At 44.7% G+C, this 25,893-nt stretch overlaps 1 protein-coding gene across 1 annotated transcript; it reads left to right on the plus strand.

Moving 5' to 3' along the window:
- The first annotated feature begins 292 nt into the window (after positions 1-292).
- LOC134381804 (pancreatic lipase-related protein 2-like) lies at positions 293-19,360 on the plus strand. Its single transcript, XM_063101609.1, is given in 15 exon segments — positions 293-353; positions 2,929-3,083; positions 4,552-4,677; positions 5,442-5,521; positions 5,523-5,574; positions 6,152-6,197; positions 6,200-6,262; positions 7,703-7,822; positions 9,082-9,208; positions 12,055-12,172; positions 12,254-12,259; positions 14,214-14,343; positions 16,964-17,077; positions 18,051-18,216; positions 19,297-19,360. Coding segments are annotated over 15 exon segments (1,428 nt in total).
- The last annotated feature ends 6,533 nt before the right edge of the window (positions 19,361-25,893 follow it).

A 25,893-nucleotide genomic window follows, 5' to 3' on the forward strand; every position in this document is an offset into this window, starting at 1 on the left:
TTTTTAAAGGCAAAAACTGCATCCCGTTGGCACACGGGGTTGTCCAGGGGCACAAAGCAAGCTAGGGAGCTAGGTCACAGAGGCCAGGAATGAGCCGTTGGAGCAGTCAAGCATACAAGGTTTCATTGTGTATGTTCCCATGTCATAGTTCACTGTGCATGGCTTCTGTTTCTATGTAACGGTTTTTGTTTCTACGAGGTCAATGGTAGTCTGCAGGTCAGACGGGGCTAAAATGGAGTTACTTAGGTTAAGCAAGCAATTCTACAGAAGTACAGAAGCAGATAGTGTAGTTATGAGGGTGTGGGGAGCTCTATTTCAGACCTTCGGCCTTCCCCTGCTGGCCACAATCAGAGGTGAGGGTGCCATCACCATCACCCCACCTTTGGGGAGTGACATGCCTGGGCTGGACTTCGGCAAGACAGCTAGAAGCATAATAATAATTTTATAATTATTAGTAAGGGCATTATCATTTCTTCAAAAAAAAAAAAAAATCACTGCCATTCCAGAAGTGTGAACTCTGAGGCAAACGCAGGGCAACGCGCTCGACAGAGGTGATCTCGGGTAATCCTCGTGCTCCATCCCTACTTCCTGCAGAGGCTCTAGGGCCTGGGAGGCAGGCAGCTGGGGCGGGTGGAAGCCCTAAACATCTTCTGTCCCTACCTGCAGACTAAAGCCACATGGATGTGTCCCCTCAAGAATGCCCAGTCCTGCCAGGCAAGCCCACCCTCCTGCCATGGATCCACTTATTCATCCTCTCGTGGTTAGCGTCTCTGTCTCTCCAATTTGTTCCTCCTGTCTGGCTCTGTCCAGAGGAGATACAGATACCCAAGTTCTACTTGTGCTAAAACAAAAATCACCTCCCCTGGCCCCAAAAGCCCCCGAGCCCCCATCCTGCGTACTTCTCTTCCCCCACCTCCTCACAGGCACAGTCACCCACAGAGCCTCTTTCCCCCTCTGCCTAGGCGCCTGGGCTGCCCCACCTCCTCTCCCATCAGAGCCCCTCACTGCCTGGCTTGGCCCCCCAAACCCTGCTGAAGCAGATGCAGTCTCCTCTGGTCCCTGCAGGGGCTGTCTTCTGCATCATGACTCTATCCTCTTGTCTCCTGGGCACCCCAGCCCACCCCTGTTCTTCCCTCCCATTCTGGCCATCAAGCAAGACCCAGCTCCTGCAGCAGAGCCAGGGAGGGTCCATCTGCCCCCTCATCCTGCCCCAGTCGTGGGCTGTCCCCAAAAGTCATTCCAGATGCTCTCCTCATCTCTTTCTTCCTCCTCGGGGCTTCCCTCTTGCCCAGCCTCTGACCCTCCCAAGTTCCAGGAAGCCCCTTCGGTCCACACCTCAAACTCATGGTCCAAACCAAGCTTAAGACACCACCCCCTTCCCCCATCCCACTTCTGCTGAGTTTCTCCCGTTATCCTAACCCACTAGATTGGAATGCCCTGGACCAGAGTGGGCCCTCTCCTCTCCAGGCCCACCACCCCTGCCCCACCCCACCCCACCCCCACCCCAACACCCACTTCCCTGCCCCCCGTCTCTCCCAGGCTTCTGAGCTACCTGCACTCAGCTCCCCAAAGCACCTTCAGGAAGCACAGCACCACCGCCCCTCGCCCTCACCAGCTCAGCACCCTCCAGCACTTCCCTGCTGTCCACCTAAGGGAGCCCACATGCTGTAACTAGGCATTCAGGCCCCTTCGTTTACCATCAGGACCCAGCCACCTCCTCCCTGGGCAGATGTTGCTTCCACCTCCTGCAGTCTCCCTTCAAGCCTTTGTTCAGACTGTTCCCTCTGCCTGGGACGAATTCAACTCCATCACTATTTCTTCCATATTAGATTTCCTCTCTTTCGGGCCAGGGTTTGCATCTGATCTGTCTTTGTGGCCCCTGCATTCCTAATTTGATTCCCAATCAAACTTCTTGGGTTCAAATCCTGACTCCACCGCTAGCTGTGGTCTCAGGCAGCTTCCTTTGTCTCTCTGTATCTTGGTTTCCTCAGCTGTAAAGTGGAGGTAATACTAATTCCTTACTCATATTTTGAGACTTAAATGAGATGATATCAATAAAGCACTAGCACGGTATCTAGCACATAGTAAACAACAAGTATGAACTATTACTTGTTTTTGAATGATTGGCCAACATTTGGCACCATCAGTTTAGGAGCTGAGGAAGTCTAACAGAAGACCCTTTATAATCCTCGGGATTTGAATCATGTCACCTCTAGTGGCCATTTCCTATGGTAATGTTTATGTCATAGACACAGAAAGGACTCCCAGACTTAGACATGGTTATTTCAGTCATGAATTGCATGTATTGAGCTCCTACTACACCCAGTAGGATGCACAAATAAATTATTACTATTTTTTAAAAACTTACCCTTTCAAAGAGCATCAGGGAAAATCTGAAATGGCAGAGAATAATTTGGAAAAAAAATGTGTGCAAAGGGACACCATGAAGCCATGCAAATGCCTACTGTGTGCACTGCCTGTGGGCATGTAATGGAGATATCAAGATGTATCAGGTAGCATCTCTGTGCTACAGAGTTTGTAGGCACTTGATAAATACTTGATATTTGATGAGTATATATAAGGGGCCAGCTGGGACTGGAAGAGGCGGTTTTAAGGCAACAGGTTACAGATCAGTGATTCCCCAATTTATGAAACACGCTGTTTCCAAGGCCCCACCCCAGACCCTGTGAATCAGAATTTCTGAGGCAGGGGCCTGGGAATGTGTATATGCAAAATGCCATATTCACCCCCAGCCGCCAGATGCCCTTACCGCCACAGAAGTTTGGAGCACACTGATGGCAAAGACAAAGACCAGCATTGGCCTTGGCCAGACCCAGGCTCCTTCCCAAAGAGTCTTCCTATGCAGATATGATATTACTCTTTTCCAAAACCTTACAAGTGTCTTGTCTGTGACTCTTCCTGCCCCAGGGAGAGAAATCTGCTACGGACATCTTGGCTGCTTTTCTGATGAAAAACCATGGGCAGGAATCCTTCAGAGACCTTTAAAGTTGTTGCCTTGGTCCCCCAAGGGCATTGACACCTGCTTTCTTCTGTATACAAAAGAAAATCTGAACAACTACGAAGTAAGAGTGGGCATGCGATGCCTGCGTCGTGGATATATTTGGGCCCTCACATGGGAGCCTTCATATGGGTGTCTAAGACATAATTGACTGCCTTGGAACCTTCCAGGTGATGCTCCATCATCAATGTTAGACCTAGAGCCATCTTAGCTCTTAGCATCATAAACCCCTGAGTACCTGATGAAATCTATGGATGCCTAACCCAGAAACTTACATATTCACACACACCGGTGCATAGAGCTCCAGGGGCCACCCCAGCACAGGCACCTCCCCCTCAGGAGTAAGGGAGTACGAGCAGCATCTATGGAGAAACCCAGGCCTGGTGTATTCCCCAGGGAAGTCTGTCTCATTTCTACACTGGGCAGAGGAGGAAGAGAAGCCCCTTGGGGGTGGGAGGTGAGGGGATGTAAATCATTCCTGAGAAGATAGAAGGCAGGTAGGGGAGAGGGGACATTGAATCACAAAGAAAGATGAGGTCCCTCGGAGCAAACTTCAGTTCCCAGATGGCCTTCCAGGTGAATGCAGGACAGGCTTGCTCCAGGTGGTCAGAAGTGAGCAGGACACACTTTAAGTAAGACCTTGCTAAGAATTCAAGCAGCTCACAACTCCGGTCCCTGACAATTTAAAGAGCCAGGTGTCTGTCTCTAGGTCCCTGAGGTCACCCACGGTGGGACTCTATGTGATAAATTCTCTACTCAGTGCCCCCCAGCCTGGAGTCTGCTTGGACATGATCATTGTGCTATTTTTATTTTGTGATCATTGTGGCATCTTGTCCAGGGGGTTGGTGGCAGGGGGCCTGAGCAGGCATGCGGGCATTCAGGAGTCTGTTCTAAACTCTCACAGCTCCACTGAGCTGAATCTCCACTCAGGCTAATGCTTCTGGCCCAAGGGTTCTTCAGCTTTTCTGTGCCACGTACCTCTTTGGCTACCTAGAGAAGCCTAAGAGTGCCTTCTCAGGACACTGTTTTTAAATGTATAAAATAAAATATATTAGATCACAAAAGAAACCAATTATATTGAAAAACACTTAGAACATTAAAAAATATAAATATGCAATATAGTAATATATGTGCTGCTCTATTATCTCACTAAATAGCAAGATCCATGGGGTTGTCTCATAACTACTATAATTTAAAATAGTAATGAGTATAAATGATATTTTGAGATATCTGCAACAATTACAATAGGACATGAAAATACCTGTGATTTCTATTAGGGACAGAGTCATAGGTGTTGCTAATACCACTGTTGTTTGCTCCTGTTATTAACAGAAATTCTATATTTTGGTTATCGGTTAATGAAAACAGAGAGGAGTCCATGACCTTGGACTTCCTGAATTCTATCCACAACCCCAGGTCAGGAACTCCTTCTAGTCTGACCCAACTTCATGGGAGTTGAACCTGTGATCTCAGTCTCACTGGGACTGGCTCGGAAAGGCCAACATTCAAGTTGTCTTTTCTAATTAAACCAGCTGATCACTGCCACTGATCCAGACACCACTGAGGCTTCAAACTTCCGACTGGACTGCACGACACGCTTCATCACCCAGGGCTTCACAGACAAGGGCGGGGAGAGCTGGGTGCTGGACATGTGCAAGGTAGAGGCCCACCCCCCACCTGCCACTCCCTGTTGAAACCAGCACTCAACATGCAGATTCAAACACTGCACCCCCAATCCCCCCAAGACCAGGAAAGGAAATACTCCAGGGAGAATGGGTCCTTCCTAACATCACAGAGGAAAGAAAGCCTGGTTCCCAGGGGCATCCACTGTCAAGTTCTGCCTACCCACCAATTTATAGCCAACCATCTTTTCTGGGGCCAAAGAGACCCAGAGTCCAGGCAGAAAGCCTCAGAGGTGAAGACTACAGCAAACTACCTGGCACTTGTCTCTGATGGTTTATATTATTCCCCTGCATGACCAAAAAAAAACCTGCTTAAATTTTACCCTCCAAAGCGCCACTGTAGAATGTTCTGCAATGACAGAAGTCCCCACATCTGGAGCCACTAGCCACTTGTGCCTACTGAGTACTGGAAATGCAGCCAGTGCAACTGAGAAGCTGAATTTTATCTCACTGGGCAGTAGTTTGCTCATCCCTAACCTAGTAAGTGAACCTTTTGACCTGGCTATGTCAATAACCATCTGTGAGTCCTTACACAAGTCACTTTCCCATTCCAGGCCTCAATTTCCACATCTGTTAAGCAGGTATAAGTATACCCGGTTCACAGCGTTACAGTGAGGATTCAGTTATGAAGGGCGTAAGGAATTATTAAAGCCCTGGCACAAACGAGTGCTTGATGGGTGTGAATCCCTTCTCTGAGGCTGTCCAGAAATTGGTTTCTCCCTCTCGTTTGCCTTCCCCAGAAAATGTTCAAAGTGGAGGAGCTGAACTGCGTCTGTGTGGATCGGAGGCGCGCGGCTCGCACGGGATGCACCCAAGGGGTCCAACACCAGCGTCGTGGGGGCGGAGATCGCTTCCCTAACACGAGAGCTGTTGGTGAAACGCTGCCCGGACCACGGGCGGCTGCCGACCGCTGCGCGGGGGTCGGGGCTGGAACTCAAGTCGCCCAGGCGCGAAGGCCCTTCCTAAGGTGAAGCTGTGACCTTCCTCCCATGCCAATTGTCCCAAAGACACCATGCCCCATCTCTTCCTAGCTGTGGGGGCTGCAGCAAAGGAACCTCTCCGAGCCTCAGTTTCCCCTTTTGAAATAAGGCCTTCCTTGCAGGCTGTTCTGGGAATCGGAGGGCAGTCGGGGCTGCCCAGCAGTTCTCAGCTCAGCAGAGGGCTGAGGATGAAGATTCCTTCATAGAGTCTATGCTGGAGGACCCCAGCGCAGGGTCCCACTACCCAGCCTCTCCCAGGCCCCACCCCTTCCGGGGACGCGGGAAGCGGTGGGGGTGGCAGCAGGCAGCGCGCTGCATTCACCCCTGGCCCCGGCGACCTGCAGTTGGCGCGGTGGCCGCTGGTCAGCACTGTCGCCCCGCGGGACTCGCACACTGCAGCTGTCCTAGGCGGCGTCCCCGAGCCCGGGTCGCTGGCAGGGGCGGCCACCTGAGGCGCCAGCCGTCCGCAGACGGAGCTGGGGTCCCGCCCCGAGGACGTGCACCTCATCGGCCACAGCCTGGAGCGCACACGGCCGCGGAGGCGGGCAGCAGGCTGGGGGGCCGCGTGGGCAGGATCACAGGTCGGGGTCGTGGGGGCGGCGGAAGCCTCGACACGGGGCACGTGGCACGGCGAAGGGCTCCCCTGCTGGAGCTGAGTTTAGAGGATGCCCGGACTTGAATATTAAAATAATTGTCCGTATGTTTTAATGTGTATTAGAAAATAGATGGCTGTAAGTAAAAATACATTTATAAAAAAAGAAAAAATTGACTAAAACATTAGACCCATAACTTTGCTACAGTATGGCAAAGTAAAAAAAAAAAAAAAAGAGCTGATTAGAAAAAATTTCATCCGTTTCACAAATATTTGTTGCATGTCTTTGCGGTGCCAGGCACAAACAGAAAATGAAAGTGGCTGAGACCTGCCAGTAGGAGGTGCTCAGTAAATACCGAATGAATGAATGAATCACTAAGCAGAATGAATGCACACAAGACATAGACGCCTATTCATTTTGTGCAGCCAAGTCAGTATGTAGCTTGGCAAACAGTTCAATTCAACATTTAAAGAGTGTCCCCTTTGCTCCAGGCACCGTGCTAGGCACTGGGGGAAGGATGAGAGGGTCAGAGTTCATGTTTACATAGAACTTTTCAGTTTGCGAAGTCTTTTTTATGACATCTTTTCATGGGGTTTTCACAATACCCCTGTAACGTAGGCTGTTGTCATTATTCCCACTTTCTGGAGGAGGAAACAAGCTCAGGGAGGACAGACATTGAACCTGGAGCAGAACCAGGGCAAGAATTAGGTCACGTGACCACGCTCCCCTACCCTCTGCTTCTGTCCCAAGCTGATCTGGGCACAACCCCTGCTTCAGGAAACCCACAGTCTAGTCCGGGAGGCAGACAACTAAGTAGGCAAATAAAATTCAAAACAGAATTAATAAATGCAAAATAATCCTTTAATGTGGACAGACTAGGCTGAGAACAGAGAGGGGTTAAACCTTCCATGAGGACGTGGTGTTTGAGCTGGGTCTTGGAGGAGAATGATTTAGGTAAGGGAAGAATGTGGGGAAGGGCACAGCAGGCTGGGGAACAGCGTGGTGAAGACACAAAGGAGAAAACGTGTGGGGGGCTCGGGGACTGGGGCGGAGCTGGGTGAGGCCAGGCAGGGAGCTTGCAGTCTCTGAGTGCCGTGGCCAAAAGGTGTCATATGTGCGGGAGAAAGGAAAAGAGAAATGGGACAGGGAGGGGGTGGAAGGTGACCGGGGGGAAAGGGAGCCATCTAGATCCTCCGTGGAGCCAGCAGGAGGGATTTCTGGATGTTCTTCAACAGGCAATGACCCCTTAACTGGTCTTTCTGTCTCAGCCTCTCTCTTCCAAGCAGTCCAGGAACTGCAGACCCAATCCCCCAAACCACAGCTGCTGGGCCCTTTGCCCAGGAATCCTCATGCTCAGTTTGTGGGTATGGGGTTTAGATCCTGGTCTTTCTTACAATGCAGCCTGCCTGTACACCTCCTCCCTTTCAGGGCTGGATCTGGCAGAGCCATGCTTCCAGGGCACACCCGAGGAGATTTGGCTGGACCCATCTGATGCCATGTTTGTGGATGTGGTTCACACGGATTCTGCTCCCATAATCCCTTTCCTAGGTGAGTTCCTCAATCCCACCTCCTGGTGACCAGAGCTACAGTTGATGACATTTGGTCCAGGTGTCCCCCCTCACCACCACACACACACACACACACACACACACACACACACACACACACACACACACTCTGCAGGGGAGCTATTCTGAATGGTTAACTACAAGAATGGCTTGGACACCAACCAGTTGAAATGGACACCAGCCACAAATAAACAGCTAGCTAGCACAGTGCCAGTGTCATCAGCCTGTGCCCCAGGTAGCACCAAAACCCTTCTGTAGTCTATGGAAGGCCGCCACTCGGTCTTCAAATCCTACATTCCTCCCCAACCTACCAACATCTAAAGTGGCAGATGTATTTATTGTTGATATTTGACCTGTGCTTGCAAAATACAGAGTTAATTCTTGTTGTTGTTTTTTTTTCTTCTTTTGTCAAAGCTTTGGTTACAGTTTGTTTTGTTGGAGACTAAATATATACCTTTATTTCATTATTCTAAAATCAGTGTTCTTTTTTGCAATATTTTCTTACATAACTGCTCATGAAACTTGCCAATAAAGGGTGTTTTTAATGATAATGATGGTGATGATGTCACTTATGTTTACCATGTGCAGCACTGAACATTTTGCATGCATTAGCTCATTAATCTTGTAACAACCTAAAAAGTGGGTATCATAGTCACCATTTCATAGTTGAGGAACTGAAGTTCAATGAAGTTAAGTAATTGCCCAAGATCACAGGGTCTGTAAGTAGAAACAGAATTTGACCACAGATCTGTGTGCCTCAAAAGCCAAAGCTTTTTGCCACTATGCTATGGCTCTGAATATAACAATAAAAGGTTATGTAGTCTCCGTATAACAACATAATGTTGAAATTAGAATTTAAAAATGAATATCATAATAAAAATTGCACCAGTCCTAGTAAGTGTCTACTAGCGCATAACGACATCAGGGCATATTAGCATTGTCCAGGGCCTCCTCAAGACAGACAGACAGATGGAGAAATATGTAATATATGTGTGCACACTCATTCAGAGCCCACCTTCCCCTCATCTCTCTTCCTCTGCTCTCTCTTCCCTCCTTGTCTTGCCAAGAACCCATCTCTGAGAACTTTCTGCAGAGCTAGAGGCAGTGGTGGCTGTGCTGAGAGGAGATTTGCTCAGAAGGCTGTCACTCTGGTTGGAGCGAGTTGAACACCTCGCTGTGGCCGTGACCTAACTTTAGGACCACTTACCTCCCTGCGCACATTTGCTTTAAATGTTTCAGGTTTTGGAATTAGCCAAAAGGTGGGCCATCTGGATTTCTTTCCAAGTGGAAGAAAACAAATGTCTGGATGTGGGGAAAATGCCCTATTGACCGTCATTGATATAAATGGAATATGGGAAGGTAAGAAGTAAGGCAAGAACTGCTCTATTTGAAGAGAAAGCAGAGTGTATGATCTGACCTTCATAATAGTGAACTTGCCACCCTTTATAGAGTGCTTATTCTGTGCCAGGCATTTTCACAACAATGCTATGAGGTAGTTACTCTGATTAGCTCCATTTTACAGATGTAAAAGTTACATAGTATGTCTAAGGCCACCCTATATTTAAGCCCAATTTTTGACTGTAGAGCTCTGATCTCATGCCCCAGCCTGTGCTGTCTCCCCCAGATATCAGGATGCTGGGACAAGGGCTGGACTACATGTTAGCAAATACCCAGCTCTGGCTTTGGCCACCCTTCCTACCTGCAGCACCTGAACCTTGAAGAACTGCAGGGCAGAGGCAAAGATTTGAAGGGCTTTGACTTTCTCGCTGTTTGCTGTTGTCAGGTCCTAGGGATGCAAGAGGACTGAGCTGGCAAGAAGACAAAGTAGGGTTCGTTCTGTGGGTTTGAGGTGTGCATGTGTCATGGGAAGGCCTGGGGGCCTGGGGGCCTGGCTCCTGGCAAGCCTCGTGTGTGTTTCTGTTGATCTGAGAGAGAAGGATCTGTACCCTTAGCATTAGGTGACCTCACAGCACTGTTTACATTAGCTGCTCCTTGTTCTGACCTTCGGCTATTCCTGTTGCCTCTCCCCTGAGACCAGGTTTTAGTCTCCTCCCTGAAAGGGGAGGCTTTGGGTCTGTGATCATTTTGTCTTTATTTTTCTGAGCTGGGAGTTCCTCGAGACTGAGGACTTTGTCTTGGGCATCCCAAACACCTCAGTACCCTGCTCAGGGCCTAGCCCAAAGCAGGCACTAAATACACTTGGTTAAAACTGAGTTGAGTGGCCTTGAATGGCACTTTAATATTCCATGTGCTTAATGTCAAAGAGCAGAGACGATAAAGCAACAGCCAGCATCTACCAACAAATAAACAGAGCTTTTGACCTCTCAGCTCCACACCAGGTAACTCCTGGGAAGACATGGCCATTCTGCACTCCCTGAAAGAACACTAGAGTCACAGTAATAGCTGCCCCTTTCAGAAGTGACGAGCAGGGCACACATAATAGGACCAAGCCCAGGTTTAATTAAAGAGGCAATTTAGAGTGCACAAGCCCATGAACATGGGAGTGTGTTTCTATTGTGTCAAGCTCCGGGTCACCCAGGCTCTGGGCACTGGGGAACAATTAAACCACTTTTTCCTCTATTATGGTGTCCCTGGGTGGCAATTTTGGATGAAAGAAACAATCAAGTTCGAAACAGGCTCCATTGTCTGCTGATGAGTGCTGGTGTGGGCTGGAAGTCGCTGAGCCGTGGGCTCGGTGGGGCTGCAGAGAGCAAACCCACCCTGGGCACAAAGGAGAATGTTCATTTCTCAAGGGGTGGTAGATCGAGCCCAGCAGACCCCCAGGAATGGCCCTCAGATGGGTCCAGGGTCGCTGGGGATTGCTCCATGGGGAGTTTTGTACCAAGTAGCCAGAGAAATGAAAAACCATTTTCCTAATGAGAGGACTTTTTGGTTGAAAGGAGAAGGCCATGGATAGAATGCTGTGAAGGAGTGGCTGGAGGCCACAGTGACCTCCCTCTCCACTGCTTTTGCCTTGTGACCCATGTAACAAAGAGGAGGAATTTGGCAGCCTGAGGCCATGGGCACAGAGGTCAGTTCGTGGGAAAGGCCTGTCCAGTGTGGTCGGGAGTCCTCGCGCGTGGGTAGGATACTGGCAATCCGTGGCAGCACCGGACAGGCCTACGCAGCGACTACTAACAATGGGAATGTGCTGCGGTCATCTGAGCATAGAAGGATTTTCAGGTAAAAGTTGAGATTCTTGCTTCTCATGAAAAATCAGAAGACCAAGCAATCTTTGCCTTCAACATGCAACAACAAGCCGGGCTGTGTAGGAGCCCCTTTAAAAGTTTTTGCCATCTTCTCTCTCTGTCTCTCTGTTTCTCTGTTTCTCTCTCTATATGTATATACACAGGATACTTCAAAAAGTTCATGGAAAAATAGAATTAAGAGATAATGCGAATCTTTCCATGAACTCTTTGAAGTAACCTCATATATATATACATGTATATATGTATTCTTTCTCTATTTTTAAAAGCTGTTGCTATCTTTTAAAAGCTTTTTTTAGGGGCCGAGCCCGTGGCGCACTTGGTAGAGTGCTGCGCTGGGAGCGCGGCGACGCTCCCGCCGCGGGTTCGGATCCCATATAGGACTGACCGGTGCACTCACTGGCTGAGTGCCGGTCACGAAAAAACGACAAAAAAAAAAAAAAAAAAGCTTTTTTTAAAGCCAGTGCTATCTTCTCTCTCTCAGTCTGTCTATCTCTCTCTCTCTCTCTCTCTATATATATATATATATACTCTCTCTCTGTCCTTTGTCTCTCTCTTTCTGTCTTTCTCTGAATCTCTCTCCTCTCTGTGTGTGTCTTTCTGTCTCTGAATCTCTCTTCTGTCTCTCTCTGTCTCTTTCTGTCTGTCTGACTATTTCTGTCTCTCTGTCTCTCCCCTCTCTCTGTTCCAATCTATCTATCTATCTATCTATCTATCTATCTATCTATCTATCTATCTATCTATCTATCTGTCTGTCTGTCTGTCTGTCTGTCTGTCTGTCTGTCTGTCTGTCTGTCTGTCTGTCTATCTGTCTATCTGTCTATCTGTCTATCTGTCTATCTATCTGTTCTCTCTCTGTGCTCGCCCCCCACCTACCCCAGCACAGCCCCCAGTAGTGCTGACACCCACCAGTGAAAAGTTGAAGGGATTCCTCACGTGGTTGGAATGGTTCACACATCAGAAGTGAGAGGCTTCCTTCAAGCTCACGTGGGCTTTGCTTTCCAAGAACGCGAGACTTTGCAGTTTGCAATCACCTACAAAGCTACAAGTACTGTGCAAACAGCATCCTCAGCCCTGACTGCTTCCTGGGCTACCCCTGCACCTCCTATGATGAGTTTCAGGAGGTAGGTCACCCCAGGAGCCCAAGAAAGACATTGGTGGCCCTGTTGATGGTATTTTTGTCCCTGTGGCTTACGACAGAACAGGAAGATGTAATTCTGCATCTAATGAGAGAAGGTAATGGAAATTCTGAGCCTTACAAAACCTTCCTCCCCCAGGGCACAGGGTGGGCCGAAGGGAGATGGCACAGACCTGACTGTGCTGGGCCCTCCCTAGGGTCCCCAGCTTTTCATCTAGGAAAACTTCTAATCTGCACAGAAGTTGGAAGAAGAGCACAATGAATATCTGTACACCTGCCACCTAAATGCACCAATTGTTAACATTTTGTATATGTGTGTGTATACTTTTTTTCTAAATCATGTGAAAGTAAATAAAGGACGTTATCACATTTTACTCATAAATACTTCGGCATTTATCTCCTAAAAATGAGACTATTCTCCTACAGAACAACATTCAAGAAATTTCATTTTGATACACTAATATTTTCTAATATGTAGTCCATATTCGAACTTCTCCAATTATCCAAACAGTGTCCTCTAGAGCTGTCTGTCCTTCTTTCCTCTCTTTCCTTTCTTTTCTCCTTCCCTTCTTTGCACATTATCTTGTCTCTTTAGTCTTCTTTAATCTAGAACAGTTTCCTTTTTTTTTTTTTTTTTGGTCTTCCAGGACATTGAGCGTTATGAGGATTCCAGACCAGGTATTTGGTAGAATATCCCATACTCTGAAATTATTTGATTATTTCTCTGTGATTCAGTGGGTGATATTAGGTTCTTCTCAGTGTATTACAACCAAAGACATTCATTTGATGGCACCTTGTACTTTGATAACATAAATTTTGATTACTTGGTTAAGGTGGTGTCTGCCAGATTTCTCCATTATAAAAGTATTATTTCCCCTATGTAATCTGTTAGATGATATTGTTTCCCAACCACAAACCCAGGGAAAGCTTTGAGTTTCTGTTGACAATCCTTACCTGAATGAGTTATTACACTGGGACTTTCAAAGGTTCAGTATTTTAAAATATCTGATCTCAAATAAAAATATGTTTCCACTCCCATTTTTTGCCTTTCAAAACTAATTTTGACCTTGACATTCTTGGATTGAACTAAGTACATCACATTTGATCCCCAGGGTCTGTGAGTACCCAGTTAGTAACCTTGGCTTGCTAGTTATTATTGTGGCCTGGAAAGTCACATGGCCTCCAGCATTTGTCTCATGCTTTCCAAATCACAAAGTAGTCCTGCACACCATGCACTTTGGATGTGGTATGAGGTCAAAGAACAGAGGATGATGACTCCGTGGCATAAAGTGCTAATCTGATTTGAAGGGAGCAAACTCCCTCTTCCAGGTCCAATTAAAAACTACCATTTGGGCAGTACCAAATGGAAATCAACTAGTCTGGAGAAGTAATTTACAGTGACATGAAAAATGGTCATAGATCTCCCCTTCCTCTCTTCTTTTGAAATAATTTCTTATCTGTCCCATTTGCTTCTTCCTAGAGACATTGTCTTGCATTCCTCTTTATATTTTAATTTTACTGCTTCCTGGATATGACTATACTCAAGTTTTCAAGGTACTTCTTTGGGTACTTTGCCCGGCCCAGCACAGTTCTATGCACAGTTCTGAGATGGGTGTGTGGGTGCATGGGTAGGTAGATGGGTGCATGGGGCATGGGTAGATAGATGCATGCATGCATGGACCAGTGGATGGGTGTGAGAATGGATGGATGAATGGAAGGATGGATGGTAGATAAGAAGATGGATGGGGGATGGACAGGTAGATGGATGGCTGTCTGGGTAGATAAGAGGATGGCTGGGTGGATGGATGGATACATAAATAGATATATAGATAGATAGATAGATAGATAGATAGATAGATAGATAGATAGATAGATAGATAGATAGATAGATAGATAGATAGATAGATGATAGATAGATAGAAAGATAGATAGATAGATAGATAGAGGATGGGAAGATGAGTTGATTGATTAATTGAGTGAGCCAAAGGCCTACCACTTGCAGAAAAATTATGTTTTTTTCCCACTAGAGAGGCTGTTTCCCCTGCCCAACAGAAGGATGCCCCAAAATGGGGCACTATGCTGGCCAATTTAAGGGGAAAACCAGTGCTATGGGACAAACCTTTTTCCTGAACACAGGAGAGAGTGGTAACTTTACTGGTAAGTTTCCATTTTACTCACTTAAAAATTCTTGTGAGTAATTTTAAAAGGTGTATCAGCATTTTTAATTAAAATCCTTGGTAGCAACTGACAGAAACTCAACTACAAACAGCTTAAGTTCTAATGTAAGGAGAGTAGAATGGCATTTGCCGTGGGTCTAATGTTCACTCCTTTAAATAATAATTCTGATCAGCAAAGGAAAATACAATGACTGGCTCGAGCTGGGTCATGTCCCCCCACCTCTGTGGCAGGAAGAATGCATCTATTAACAAAAGAAGCAGGCGACATGAGACAAAGTCATTGTAGGTCAAGAAGTCACCACAGTGATGATTATTCACCATACCAGTCCCCCGACACGCACATACACACACGTGTGCACACACACACTCTTTGCATTGTTATTTTGCCCCGCTTCTCATTCAAAAAGAACAAGATGGTAAAATCACCAAGATAGTAAAATCACCATTTGCTATAAATAATATCATATAATAGCTGGAGAGAAGAGCAGTTATTTTCCAAGAGAGTTTTAACTTTTAAAAAATTATGTAGCGCTTTACAAAAGCCTTTTCACATAGAGTATTTTGTGTAATCCTCACAATATTTATCATAAAAGATAGAGTTTACAGTATCTGTAAAGTTGTATATGCATATTCCTTTAACCTAGACACTTCACTCCTCAGAACATGCCATAAAGAAATACTCACACATATGCACAAGAAGGTGTGTTTGAAGATGCTCACTAGCTTTGTTTGTAATAGCAGAAGACTGCAGGTAAAACCTAAATGTCTAGCAGTTGGTAAATGACTAAATACTATAGATTAAATACTACATGTAAACATTACAAATAAGGATAGGGCTCTACGTACTGAAGAGAGAAAACCTCCAAGGCCTATTAAGTGAAAGGCAAGTGACAGAATGACATGCAATACACCAGGAGTCTTAGTCAGGTCAGGCTGGGTGGCTTATAAATGACAGAAATTTATTTCTCATAGTTCCGGAGGCTGGAAGCCCGAGGTCAGGGTGCCAGTACGGTAAGGCCTGGTGCACATTGCTATCTTCTTGCTATATCCTCCTACATGGCAGAAAGAGGGCAGGAGAGCTCTCTAGGGTCCGTTTTATAAGGGTACTAATTCCATTCATGAGGGATCTACCCTGGTGACCTAATTGCCTCCCAAAGGCCCTGCCTCCTAATACCATCACACCGGGGGTAGGATTCCAACACATGAAATTGAGGGCGACAAAAACATTCAGTCTGTTGCACCATGTGTCACTCATGGTCCCCCAGGAGATAGAACTCACTGCAAGTGGTTCACATGACTATTGAAGTGACTACTTTTACAGGTGTGGGCAGGGTTAAAGGAACAAACAAGGGAGGCTGAGGCACCCAGAATCTAGTGACTGTGGGAAGCTATCACTGCTTCTAGGGCTGAGGTGCAAAGGGAGCAAATCCTGTTAGCAGAGCCTAGTGAGAGCTGGCGTCATGCTGATCACATCAGGCAGGGCTGCCCAGAGTGGCGCTGCAAGGTCACTGCCGGAGACCTGGTACTAGAGCAAGGAGGGAGCAAGGGAACAGATGCCTCAGCCGCTCTCCTCCTGCCTTCTGCTCTCCTGCTCAAGCCTCCTACTGGCTGAACCCAACCGCAAGGCAGCTGGCAAGGACCCCTGGTGACAGTCTGCTGGGGGCAGCACCGGAACACAGGCAGGTCAGAGAAGGACCGTGAATCTGTTGGGGGTAGGAACGAGTGGGGAAAATAGAGAATAACAGCCCATACTATTTGTGGAAAAGGAAACAAGCCTATATATTCTTATAGGCATATATGTATATATATGTATATAATGTATATGTGCATATATTATATATACGTAAATGCTCAGAGAAGGCTCTAGATCAGGGTTACGCAACCTCAGCACTGTTGACATTTGCAGCTAGATAATTCCTTCCTGCAGGAGTTGTGAGCCTGTCCTGTGCATTGCAGGATGTTTAGCAGTATCCCTGACCTTTGCCCACTAGATTCTAGTAGCACCACCACTCCCCCAACCCCTCAGTTGTGACATACAAAAATATCTCCAAATATTGCCACATAGTCCCAGGGGAACAAAATCACTCCTGACTGAGAACCCCTGACTTCATGAAGTTTAGAGGCCAAACTGGTTATCTCAGAGAAGAACCTGGGAAGGAGGCCAGGTAGATAGGGCACCGATGAAGGGGGATTTTACTTTTTATCTGTGTTGGTTTTCTATTGCGAATAATATGGCCATTGTACATGAACAAAGCAAAAACTAAGAGACAGCAGTAGGTGATTTATCCAAATGTCAGATCCACAAGCCTCTTCCTCTCCCCAGGGCCTTTTTGGTGTAGGGGTGTGTATCAAGGGTGTACATGCGCAGTAACTGGCTGCCCTTCATCCAGCGGGTACACACCTTGCTGTGTTGGTAGATAACTGTGCTGAACTATAATATTTACTACCCTCTGGGTCCCTCAGCTCCACCTGGAATCTGAATTCCTGGGTCTCAACTCCATTGAGTCAAGGAAACCATTGCTCTTGGAACAATAATACTTCCATTGGGTCACTTTTTCAACGAAGTGAGTTCATTAAATTGATTGTACTTCTTTGGATAGGGTGGAGATATAAGGTATTGGTCACACTGTCTGGAAAAAAGAAAGTGAGTGGGTACATCAGAGTTGCTTTGTATGGAAGTAATGGAAACTCAAAACGATATGAGATTTTCAAGGAGAGTGAAATGACTATACTTGCCATAAAAGACTATTCATGAAAGATTAGGTATAAACTGATTTATAAATCTAGGCGTCTTTTATACAGAGCCATTGAATCCTAGAATGTCAGAGCTGGAAGACAGTCTTGGCATCTAGTTCAGCCACCCCATTTTACATGTGAGGAGAGTGAGGCGCAGAGAGAGAGAATTCACTATCTAAAATGAGTCATGTGAATACCTATTTTAGATAGGTATTCACTATCTAAAATAACTCCTTTTGGAATGTTAACCATCTGAATGGATTTTATGAATATCAAATGCTCCTCAGGCAAGTCTCATCTATATGAGCAACTCTCTCCCCTTCAACACACACTCCATCCCCACACACGTAGATACACACAAAGCCTGGGGCCAGCTTCTTTTGCTGTGGTGGCCTCAGCACCTGGCTTTTGCTGGACATATGAGGTGCTTGGTAAATATGTGTTGGGTCAAATACACAACCTGTGCCATAAAGTTAGATTTTGTTTTTGCACGAAATTTATATATTTAATCAACAAAATAATCTTCATGTTGAGTTAAATTCCTTTGACAACTTTCTGTGCTACATATGAGATGTTAGTAAATGGCCTCTGCTGAACTACATGCATCTTTAAACCAAAGACACTGCATCAAAATTGGTCCTGTAGCAAACTAATAGGGTTTATTAACCCTGTAAGTAAAAAAAAAAAAAAATCCTATGAGCTTTGCCACCCCAAATATCTCACTCACTTCTCTCTAGAGATAAACTAAAAGAAATCTGGAGTTCAATATTTTTAAAAGGTGTGTTTTGCACAAATACATGTGTGTTGGACAGCCCCTGGATGTGAATGATGAAGTCATTCCAGGTATTTTCAGAAAACCAACAGTAGCCATTGTTAGAAACGATAGACTGCTGTCATCTTACATATTCATACATCCAGCTGATGTGACATTTTATGTGTGTATTTGCAGAAGATCCCTCAAACCAGGTGAAAGCCATCTGTAGGACATTGATGTGGACCTCAATGTTGGAAAAATCCAGAAGGTTAAGTTCTTCTGGAACCATCACATGATAAATCTCCTCCAGCCCAGACTGAGGGCTTCCCAAATCACAGGGCAACGTGGTGAAAACGGGACTTGGTGCATATCTTTTATTGCATCTAAGTCTGATTATTTATATTTATATATCAATCTATTTATCTATGCATACGGCCATACATCCCATCACCCACCTACCCATCTATGTATTCATTTTCCCGTCCATTCATCTACCCATCCATCCATTCCTCTATCCTTTGTGCATCCACTTAACCACTTCCACATCCACTTATCCGTCCCATCCACCCATCCATCCAGACATCTCTCTCCTCATCTTTCTCACTATCCAGCCATCCTTCCATCTTCCCGTCTATCCACTCATCTACCCAACTATGCATCTCAGCTTTCCATCTGTCCATCTGATTTACTTTGAAATATCAAACATCATTTTCCTCAGGCAAAATTCAGCTTGGCAAGGGCGAAGCATCAGCTGTAAGGCATAGATCCAAGAAACAGGTCAACATGAGACTGTTTTATCTCAAACAAAAAGGAAAACACCCAGGAGGTACTGGGGGAAATCTCCGAGTTAACGTCAGTGGGCGTGCAGTTAATATAAATTGGTCTGTGTGGAGACTGTGGCTTGAGGGACATAGACTGTGTGGGGACCTGGCTCACAGTGGCAAGCTCTTCCCTTTCTAAGGGAATAGAATCTTACTTGGTAGGAGCTGGGAAAGGATGTGACTGTTTTTAAAATATCAAGGGAAAGAAGGACACCTTGACAGAGAATAATGGGATGTTAGAGTCTGAAGGAAACATGTGTCCCTCTCAGCTGCTCCCATTTTAAGATGAGGAAAGTTATATTTGGAGAATCAAGTAACTTGTCTAACGTTACATAGGGAAGCTAGGGGAACTCATTGGTGGGCCTAAAGCGGCAGGCACACCAGAGACCCCTCAGTTTTGTAAAGCTGTGGCTTGCCCTGACCGATTCACTCTCAGCCTGCTAAGAGCCCACAGGAGAGGAGCATGTTTCTTAGGAGGTTTACATAGTAAGAATCACATAGACTCTAGCACAGCTTTTTGGTCGAAGGGAGCTGAATCCAGGGGTTTGGCGAAATGCTGTTTACTCATCTAAAGCTACATTTCCACAAAAGACTCTCATGCTGAAAATATTTTCCTCCACAGGTATAATTTTTGTAGCAGTGACACTGTGCCGGAAGACGTTTTATAGTCTCTTTCCCCTTGTTAAAGTCGTGGCCAGGCTCTTGTCTCTTTGTGGTAATGAAATTTTTAATGCATTTGGCTTGAGATTGAGGTATTAGTCTGACATTCTATATGTTCTGGGGTAACATTTTGGAAATGATTAATGGGACTGGAGCCAAGATTGCCACAGGTGATGCCTGGAACTTCCCACCACCACCCCCCGCCCCCACCACCAGCTCTCTCTTTCAGGGCATTTTGTGTGGCCTGTTCTAATGCATCTTATTTCCTTAGGTAATGAAGTTCTGTTCTATTTGAAAAGGTCATTGTTGCTCCCACGTGTTGCTCCCAGCTCTTAACACCTTAGGGGTGGGGAGTAGACACTACTCCCTGTGACCCCGGACTACTGTGATTTAGGTTAAAACCTGCCTGTGGCATGGAGGAAAAGGGGCTTTAACACAAAAGTTAATACCTGTACATGGTACAAAATTCAAATGATACAGAAGAGTATTCCTATAAAAAGTGAATCTTTCTACCCTTGCCTTCAAGTCTCTTCCCACAGACAACTTGGGTTTTTCCAGGAAATATTTCGTGTGTACATATGTATATATCTATCTTACACACCTCAGCTCCATCCCACCCTTTTTGTCCAAGCCCAAGTGGTAGCGTGCTATACATGCTATTCTGCATCTTGCCTTTTTCACTAACAATAAATTGACTATTGTTTTCTGCTGGTACAGAAAGAGCTCCTTCATTCTCCATTCAGCTGCATAGATTCCACTGAGAGAGGTACACGGTATGTATTGCTGCAGCGGCCGATGGACATACAGGTGGTTTCCAAAATTCTCCTGTTACAAATACTCATGCAATTAATATCCTTTTATCATATTTTCTACATTATACATATCTGTCCAATAAAATTCTAGAATGTGTTTATTTTGATCTGTATTGCCAAGTTGCCCTCGGTAGTCATTGTACCAATTTACACTCCAACAAACAACATGGTAGATTGAACTACGTGAAATTGCCATTTTGCAGGCCAAAAAAAGCCAAATATTGGCAATTTCATATGGTGCACTCTAATATGAGAGCGTTTCACACCCTCACCAACATGGTGTATTGTCAAACCTTTCACCAATTGATAGCACAAGTGCTCTTCCTTACATTGTGATTTGTGTTTATTTTGTTATACATGAGGGTGAACGTCTTTTCAGTGTTTACTGATTCTTTGTTCTTGTTTCTCTATGAATTGTCCAAATTCTTTGCCAATTTTTGACCTCTTTTAAATAGATTTTTACTTTAAAGAGCACTTTAATATTAAGGAAATTGGCATATTCTGTCATATGTAAATATCTTCCTCAAATTATCTGTCACCTGGGAGGAAACAGAAAGTCTGTGGGAGGGACTGCACCCAGCCAGCCTGTGCCCTAGCTCATCCTCGAGGGTTCTGCAGGTGCCCGTGACCCTCGCAGCTGTCCAGAGGGCTCTAACCACCTGAACTCACACTGGTCAGGCCAGGTGAGGCAGCCAGGCCCAGGTTTTCAGCTTTCCTTCCTGAGCTGGATACCAGCCTCCAGCCTGTGTGGTCCTTTTCCCAGGCTGTACTCAGCTTTGCAGGGGCTTGGCACGTCCTCCCAGCAGAGCTGCTGGGGTCTCTGGGGCACAACCATTCCAGCCTGGCCTCCTGCCCATGCACAGCCTTCCACTTGCCCCCAGCAGAACTGCCCACTCATTCCCAGGGCCCCCAGTGAGTAAATGGCTGGAGCCAAGAGAGGCTGCCATTTTCAGAGACTCTGGGATGGTGTAGGGTGCACCTGTTGGGCCAAGCTGTGGATATTCACTGTTCAATTCTTAGAATCCAGAAATGGCCTCATTTAGCAAATTCTGAGAATGGTGTCATGACAGCAGTGGGTGGTGCTTGAAGAGAAATGCAGGTGATTCATCCCCTGGGATTCAGAGAATGGGGGGAAAGGAGCTCTCTCCTCCCTTTACAGTGAGGCCTCGAATCCGTAATGGAATGGAAGGGCTTGGGCTCAATATCTTGGGATTTTTGTTTCATTCTCCTTTTTCCCCTTTCTCTTCTTTGCATTTTCTAAATTCTTTTTCCTGATGCCCTATACAACATTCAAATGTGAGCCTGGTGCAATGAGATAGGTTCTTGTCTGAGACTTACTAAATGTTCTAGATCTCAATAAAACCACAAACTATAGGGCAAACTTTCTCAGCCCTGACTGCACATTAGAATCACCACAGAGCTTTAAAAGAAAACCCCATGTCCAGGCTTTACCCCAGACCAACACAATTTCTGGGGTGGGGCACCAGTATTTTTTAAAGCTCCACAAGATATTTGCAGCCACAGTTGAAAACCATCACATATGTTTCTTTCTAAGAGTTTGAGATGACACTTTATATCTTTACTCATATGATTTCTCATAGTGCAATAAGGGCTTATATACTCAGCTCTGCAGTAAGGCTGAGCTGGCTTTGAATCACAGTTTTGTCTCTTTCTACCTGTACTACCTGGGCTGGCTACTTGACTTCTCTGACCTCAACACTTACTTGGGGATGATAGCAGCCCTGTCACAAAGTGGGGCTGGCACATCATAAACTGTCAGTCAATGAAGCAGGAAGGGCTGGCTGGAGTGAGTTATTCCTCGAGAGTAACAGAGACAAAGAGGTAAGACAAGCCACAGCCTCAGAAAAGGTGTATGAAGTGGACACCACAAGGATTAGTATTCAGAATACATAAAGAAAAGGACAACCCAAGACAAAAATGGGCAAAAGACATGAGCAGGCGATCTACACAGAGGAAAGCTGGATAACAACTATGATATGCAACCTCGCCAGTAATCAGGGCAATACAAATGAACCAACAAAATAACACTCACACCTGTCAGGTTATCCAATATATAACTCTAGCAATGAAAAAGAATGAACTAGGATCCATAGGTACCAAAATAGGTAGATCCCCAAAATGTCTTGTTGAGGAGAAAAGCAAGTGACTGAAAGATAACCATTTAGGTGTAGAAATGACCACTTATGGACATTTTTATCCACAAAACACTGCCACTCACCACATATGTGGTATGAAATATCAAAACATGGCCTAGATGTCCATTTAGAACCTGTCTTTACTAGTAATGTCACATTTATTTTTCATTACAAAAGGATTTGAAGGAAATACAATAAAAGGCTCATCTTGGCTAATTCCAGGTGGTTATAATGGTGTTTGTCAATGTTATTTTTTGTGTAGTGTTAATTTTTTATCCAAATTTAAGAGAAAAAGAGAGAGAGCGCTGGAGATGGACAGATTGAGTCTAGGGAAGCTAAGAAGGCTGCCCAGGAGCCCAAATGGATGAGGTTTGCAATATTTTGGAGTTCCGCACCTGAGGCTTATGAAAGGTGATTGCATTGGTTTTTATGGCTAACTCTTCCTAAGACGGTCCGTGTCTGTATTTGGATTCAAATCCTGATTTATCTGCCACTGTTTCTTTTTTTTTTTTTTTTTTAATTTTATTTTGTCGATATACATTGTAGCTGATTAATGCTCCCCATCACCAAAACCTCCCTCCCTTCTCCCTCCCCCCCTCCCCCCCAACAATGTCCTTTCTGCTTGCTTGTTGTATCAACTTCAAATAATTGTGGTTGTTATATCTTCTTCCCTCCCCCCCCGATTTGTGTGTGTGTGTGTGTATGTGTGTGTGTGAATTTATATATTAATGTTTAGCTCCCTCCAATAAGTGAGAACATGTGGTATTTCTCTTTCTGTGCCTGACTTGTTTCACTTAATATAATTCTCTCAAGGTCCATCCATGTTGTTGCAAAAGGCAGTATTTCATTCGTTTTTATAGCTGAGTAGTATTCCATTGTGTAGATGTACCACATTTTCCGTATCCACTCATCTGATGATGGGCATTTGGGCTGGTTCCAACTCTTGGCTATTGTAAAGAGTGCTGCGATGAACATTGGGGAACAGGTATACCTTCGACTTGATGATTTCCATTCCTCTGGGTATATTCCCAACAGTGGGATGGCTGGGTCGTATGGTAGATCTATCTGCAATTGTTTGAGGAACCTCCATACCATTTTCCATAGAGGCTGCACCATTTTGCAGTCCCACCAACAATGTATGAGAGTTCCTTTTTCTCCGCAGCCTCGCCAGCATTTATCGTTCATAGTCTTTTGGATTTTAGCCATCCTAACTGGGGTTAGATGGTATCTCAATGTGGTTTTGATTTGCATTTCCCGGATGCTGAGTGATGTTGAGCATTTTTTCATATGTCTGTTGGCCATTTGGATATCTTCCTTAGAGAAATGCCTACTTAGCTCTTTTGCCCATTTTTTAATTGGGTTGCTTGTTTTCTTCTTGTAAAGTTGTTTGAGTTCCTTATATATTCTGGATATTAATCCTTTGTCAGATGTATATTTTGCAAATATTTTCTCCCACTCTGTTGGTTGTCTTTTAACTCTTTTAATTGTTTCTTTTGCTGTGCAGAAGCTTTTTAGTTTGATATAATCCCATTTGTTTATTTTTCCTTTGGTTGCCCGTGCTTTTGGGGTCGTATTCATGAAGTCTGTGCCCAGTCCTATTTCCTGAAGTGTTTCCCCTATGTTTTCTTTAAGAAGTTTTATTGTCTCAGGGTGTATATTTAAATCCTTAATCCATTTTGAGTTGATTTTAGTATACGGTGAGAGGTATGGATCTAGTTTCATTCTCCTGCATATCGATATCCAGTTATCCCAACACCACTTGCTGAAGAGGCAGTCCCTTCCCCAGTGAATAGGCTTGGTGCCTTTGTCAAAGATCAGATGGCAGTAAGTGTGTGGGTTGATTTCTGGATTCTCAATTCTATTCCATTGGTCAGTGTGTCTGTTTTTATGCCAGTACCATACTGTTTTGGTTATTATAGCTTTGTAGTATAGCTTAAAGTCAGGTAGTGTTATGCCTCCAGCTTTATTTTTTTTGCTGAGCATTGCTTTGGCTATTCGTGGTCTTTTATTGTTCCATATAAATGTCTGAATAGTTTTTTCCATTTCTGAGAAAAATGTCTTTGGAATTTTGATGGGGATTGCATTGAATTTGTATATCACTTTGGGTAGTATGGACATTTTCACTATGTTGATTCTTCCAATCCAAGAGCATGGAATATCTTTCCATCTTCTTGTATCCTCTCTAATTTCTCTCAGCAGTGGTTTGTAGTTCTCATTATAGAGATTTTTCACCTCCTTGGTTAACTCAATTCCTAAGTATTTTATTTTTTTGGTGGCTATTGTAAATGGGCAGGCTTTCTTGATTTCTCGTTCTGCCTGTTCACTATTGGAGAAAAGAAATGCTACTGATTTTTGTGTGTTGATTTTGTATCCTGCTACTGTGCTGAAATCATTTATCAATTCCAACAGTTTTTTTGTAGAGGTTTTAGGCTGTTCGATATATAGGATCATGTCATCTGCAAACAGGGACAGTTTGACTTCATCTTTTCCAATCTGAATGCCCTTTATTTCCTTCTCTTCTCTGATTGCTCTGGCTAGTACTTCCAACACTATGTTGAATAGGAGTGGTGAGAGTGGGCATCCTTGTCTAGTGCCTGTTCTTAAAGGAAAAGCTTTCAGCTTTTCCCCATTCAGGATGATATTGGCAGTGGGTTTGTCATATATGGCTTTAATTATGTTGAGATACTTTCCCTCTATACCTAACTTATAGAGGGTCTTTGTCATGAATGAGTGCTGAACTTTATCAAATGCTTTTTCAGCATCTATAGAGATGATCATATGGTCCTTGTGTTTGAGTTTATTAATATGGTGTATCACATTTATTGATTTGCGTATGTTGAACCAACCTTGCATCCCTGGGATGAATCCCACTTGATCGTGATGAATAATTTTTCGTATGTGTTGCTGTATTCTGTTCGCTAGTATTTTAGTGAGGATTTTTGCATCTATATTCATCAAGGATATCGGCCTGTAGTTTTCTTTTTTGGTTATATCTTTACCTGGTTTTGGTATCAGGATGATGTTTGCTTCATAGAATGAGTTTGGGAGATTTGCGTCCGTTTCAATCTTTTGGAATAGTTTGTAAAGAATCGGTGTCAATTCCTCTTTGAATGTTTGGTAAAATTCTGCTGTGAATCCATCTGGTCCTGGGCTTTTCTTTGTTGGGAGCCTTCTGATAACAGCTTCAATCTCCTTTATTGTTATTGGTCTGTTCAAATTTTCTACGTCTTCACGGTTCAGTTTTGGGAGCTTGTGTGTGTCCAGAAATTTATCCATTTCCTCCAGATTTTCAAATTTGTTGGTGTACAGTTGTTTATAGTAGTCTCGAATGATTCCTTGTATTTCAGATGAATCAGTTGTAATATCGCCTTTTTCATTTCTAATTTTTGTTATTTGAGTCTTCTCTCTTCTTTTTTTTGTTAGCCATGCTAATGGTTTGTCAATTTTATTTATCTTTTCAAAAAACCAACTTTTTGATTCGTTGATCTTTTGAATTGTTTTTTGGTTTTCAATTTCATTCAGTTCTGCTCTGATCTTAATGATTTCTTTCCGTCTGCTAACTTTAGGATTGGATTGTTCTTGTTTTTCTAG

Source organism: Cynocephalus volans, chromosome 7 (assembly GCF_027409185.1).
Source record: "Cynocephalus volans isolate mCynVol1 chromosome 7, mCynVol1.pri, whole genome shotgun sequence".
NCBI lineage: Eukaryota > Metazoa > Chordata > Mammalia > Dermoptera > Cynocephalidae > Cynocephalus > Cynocephalus volans.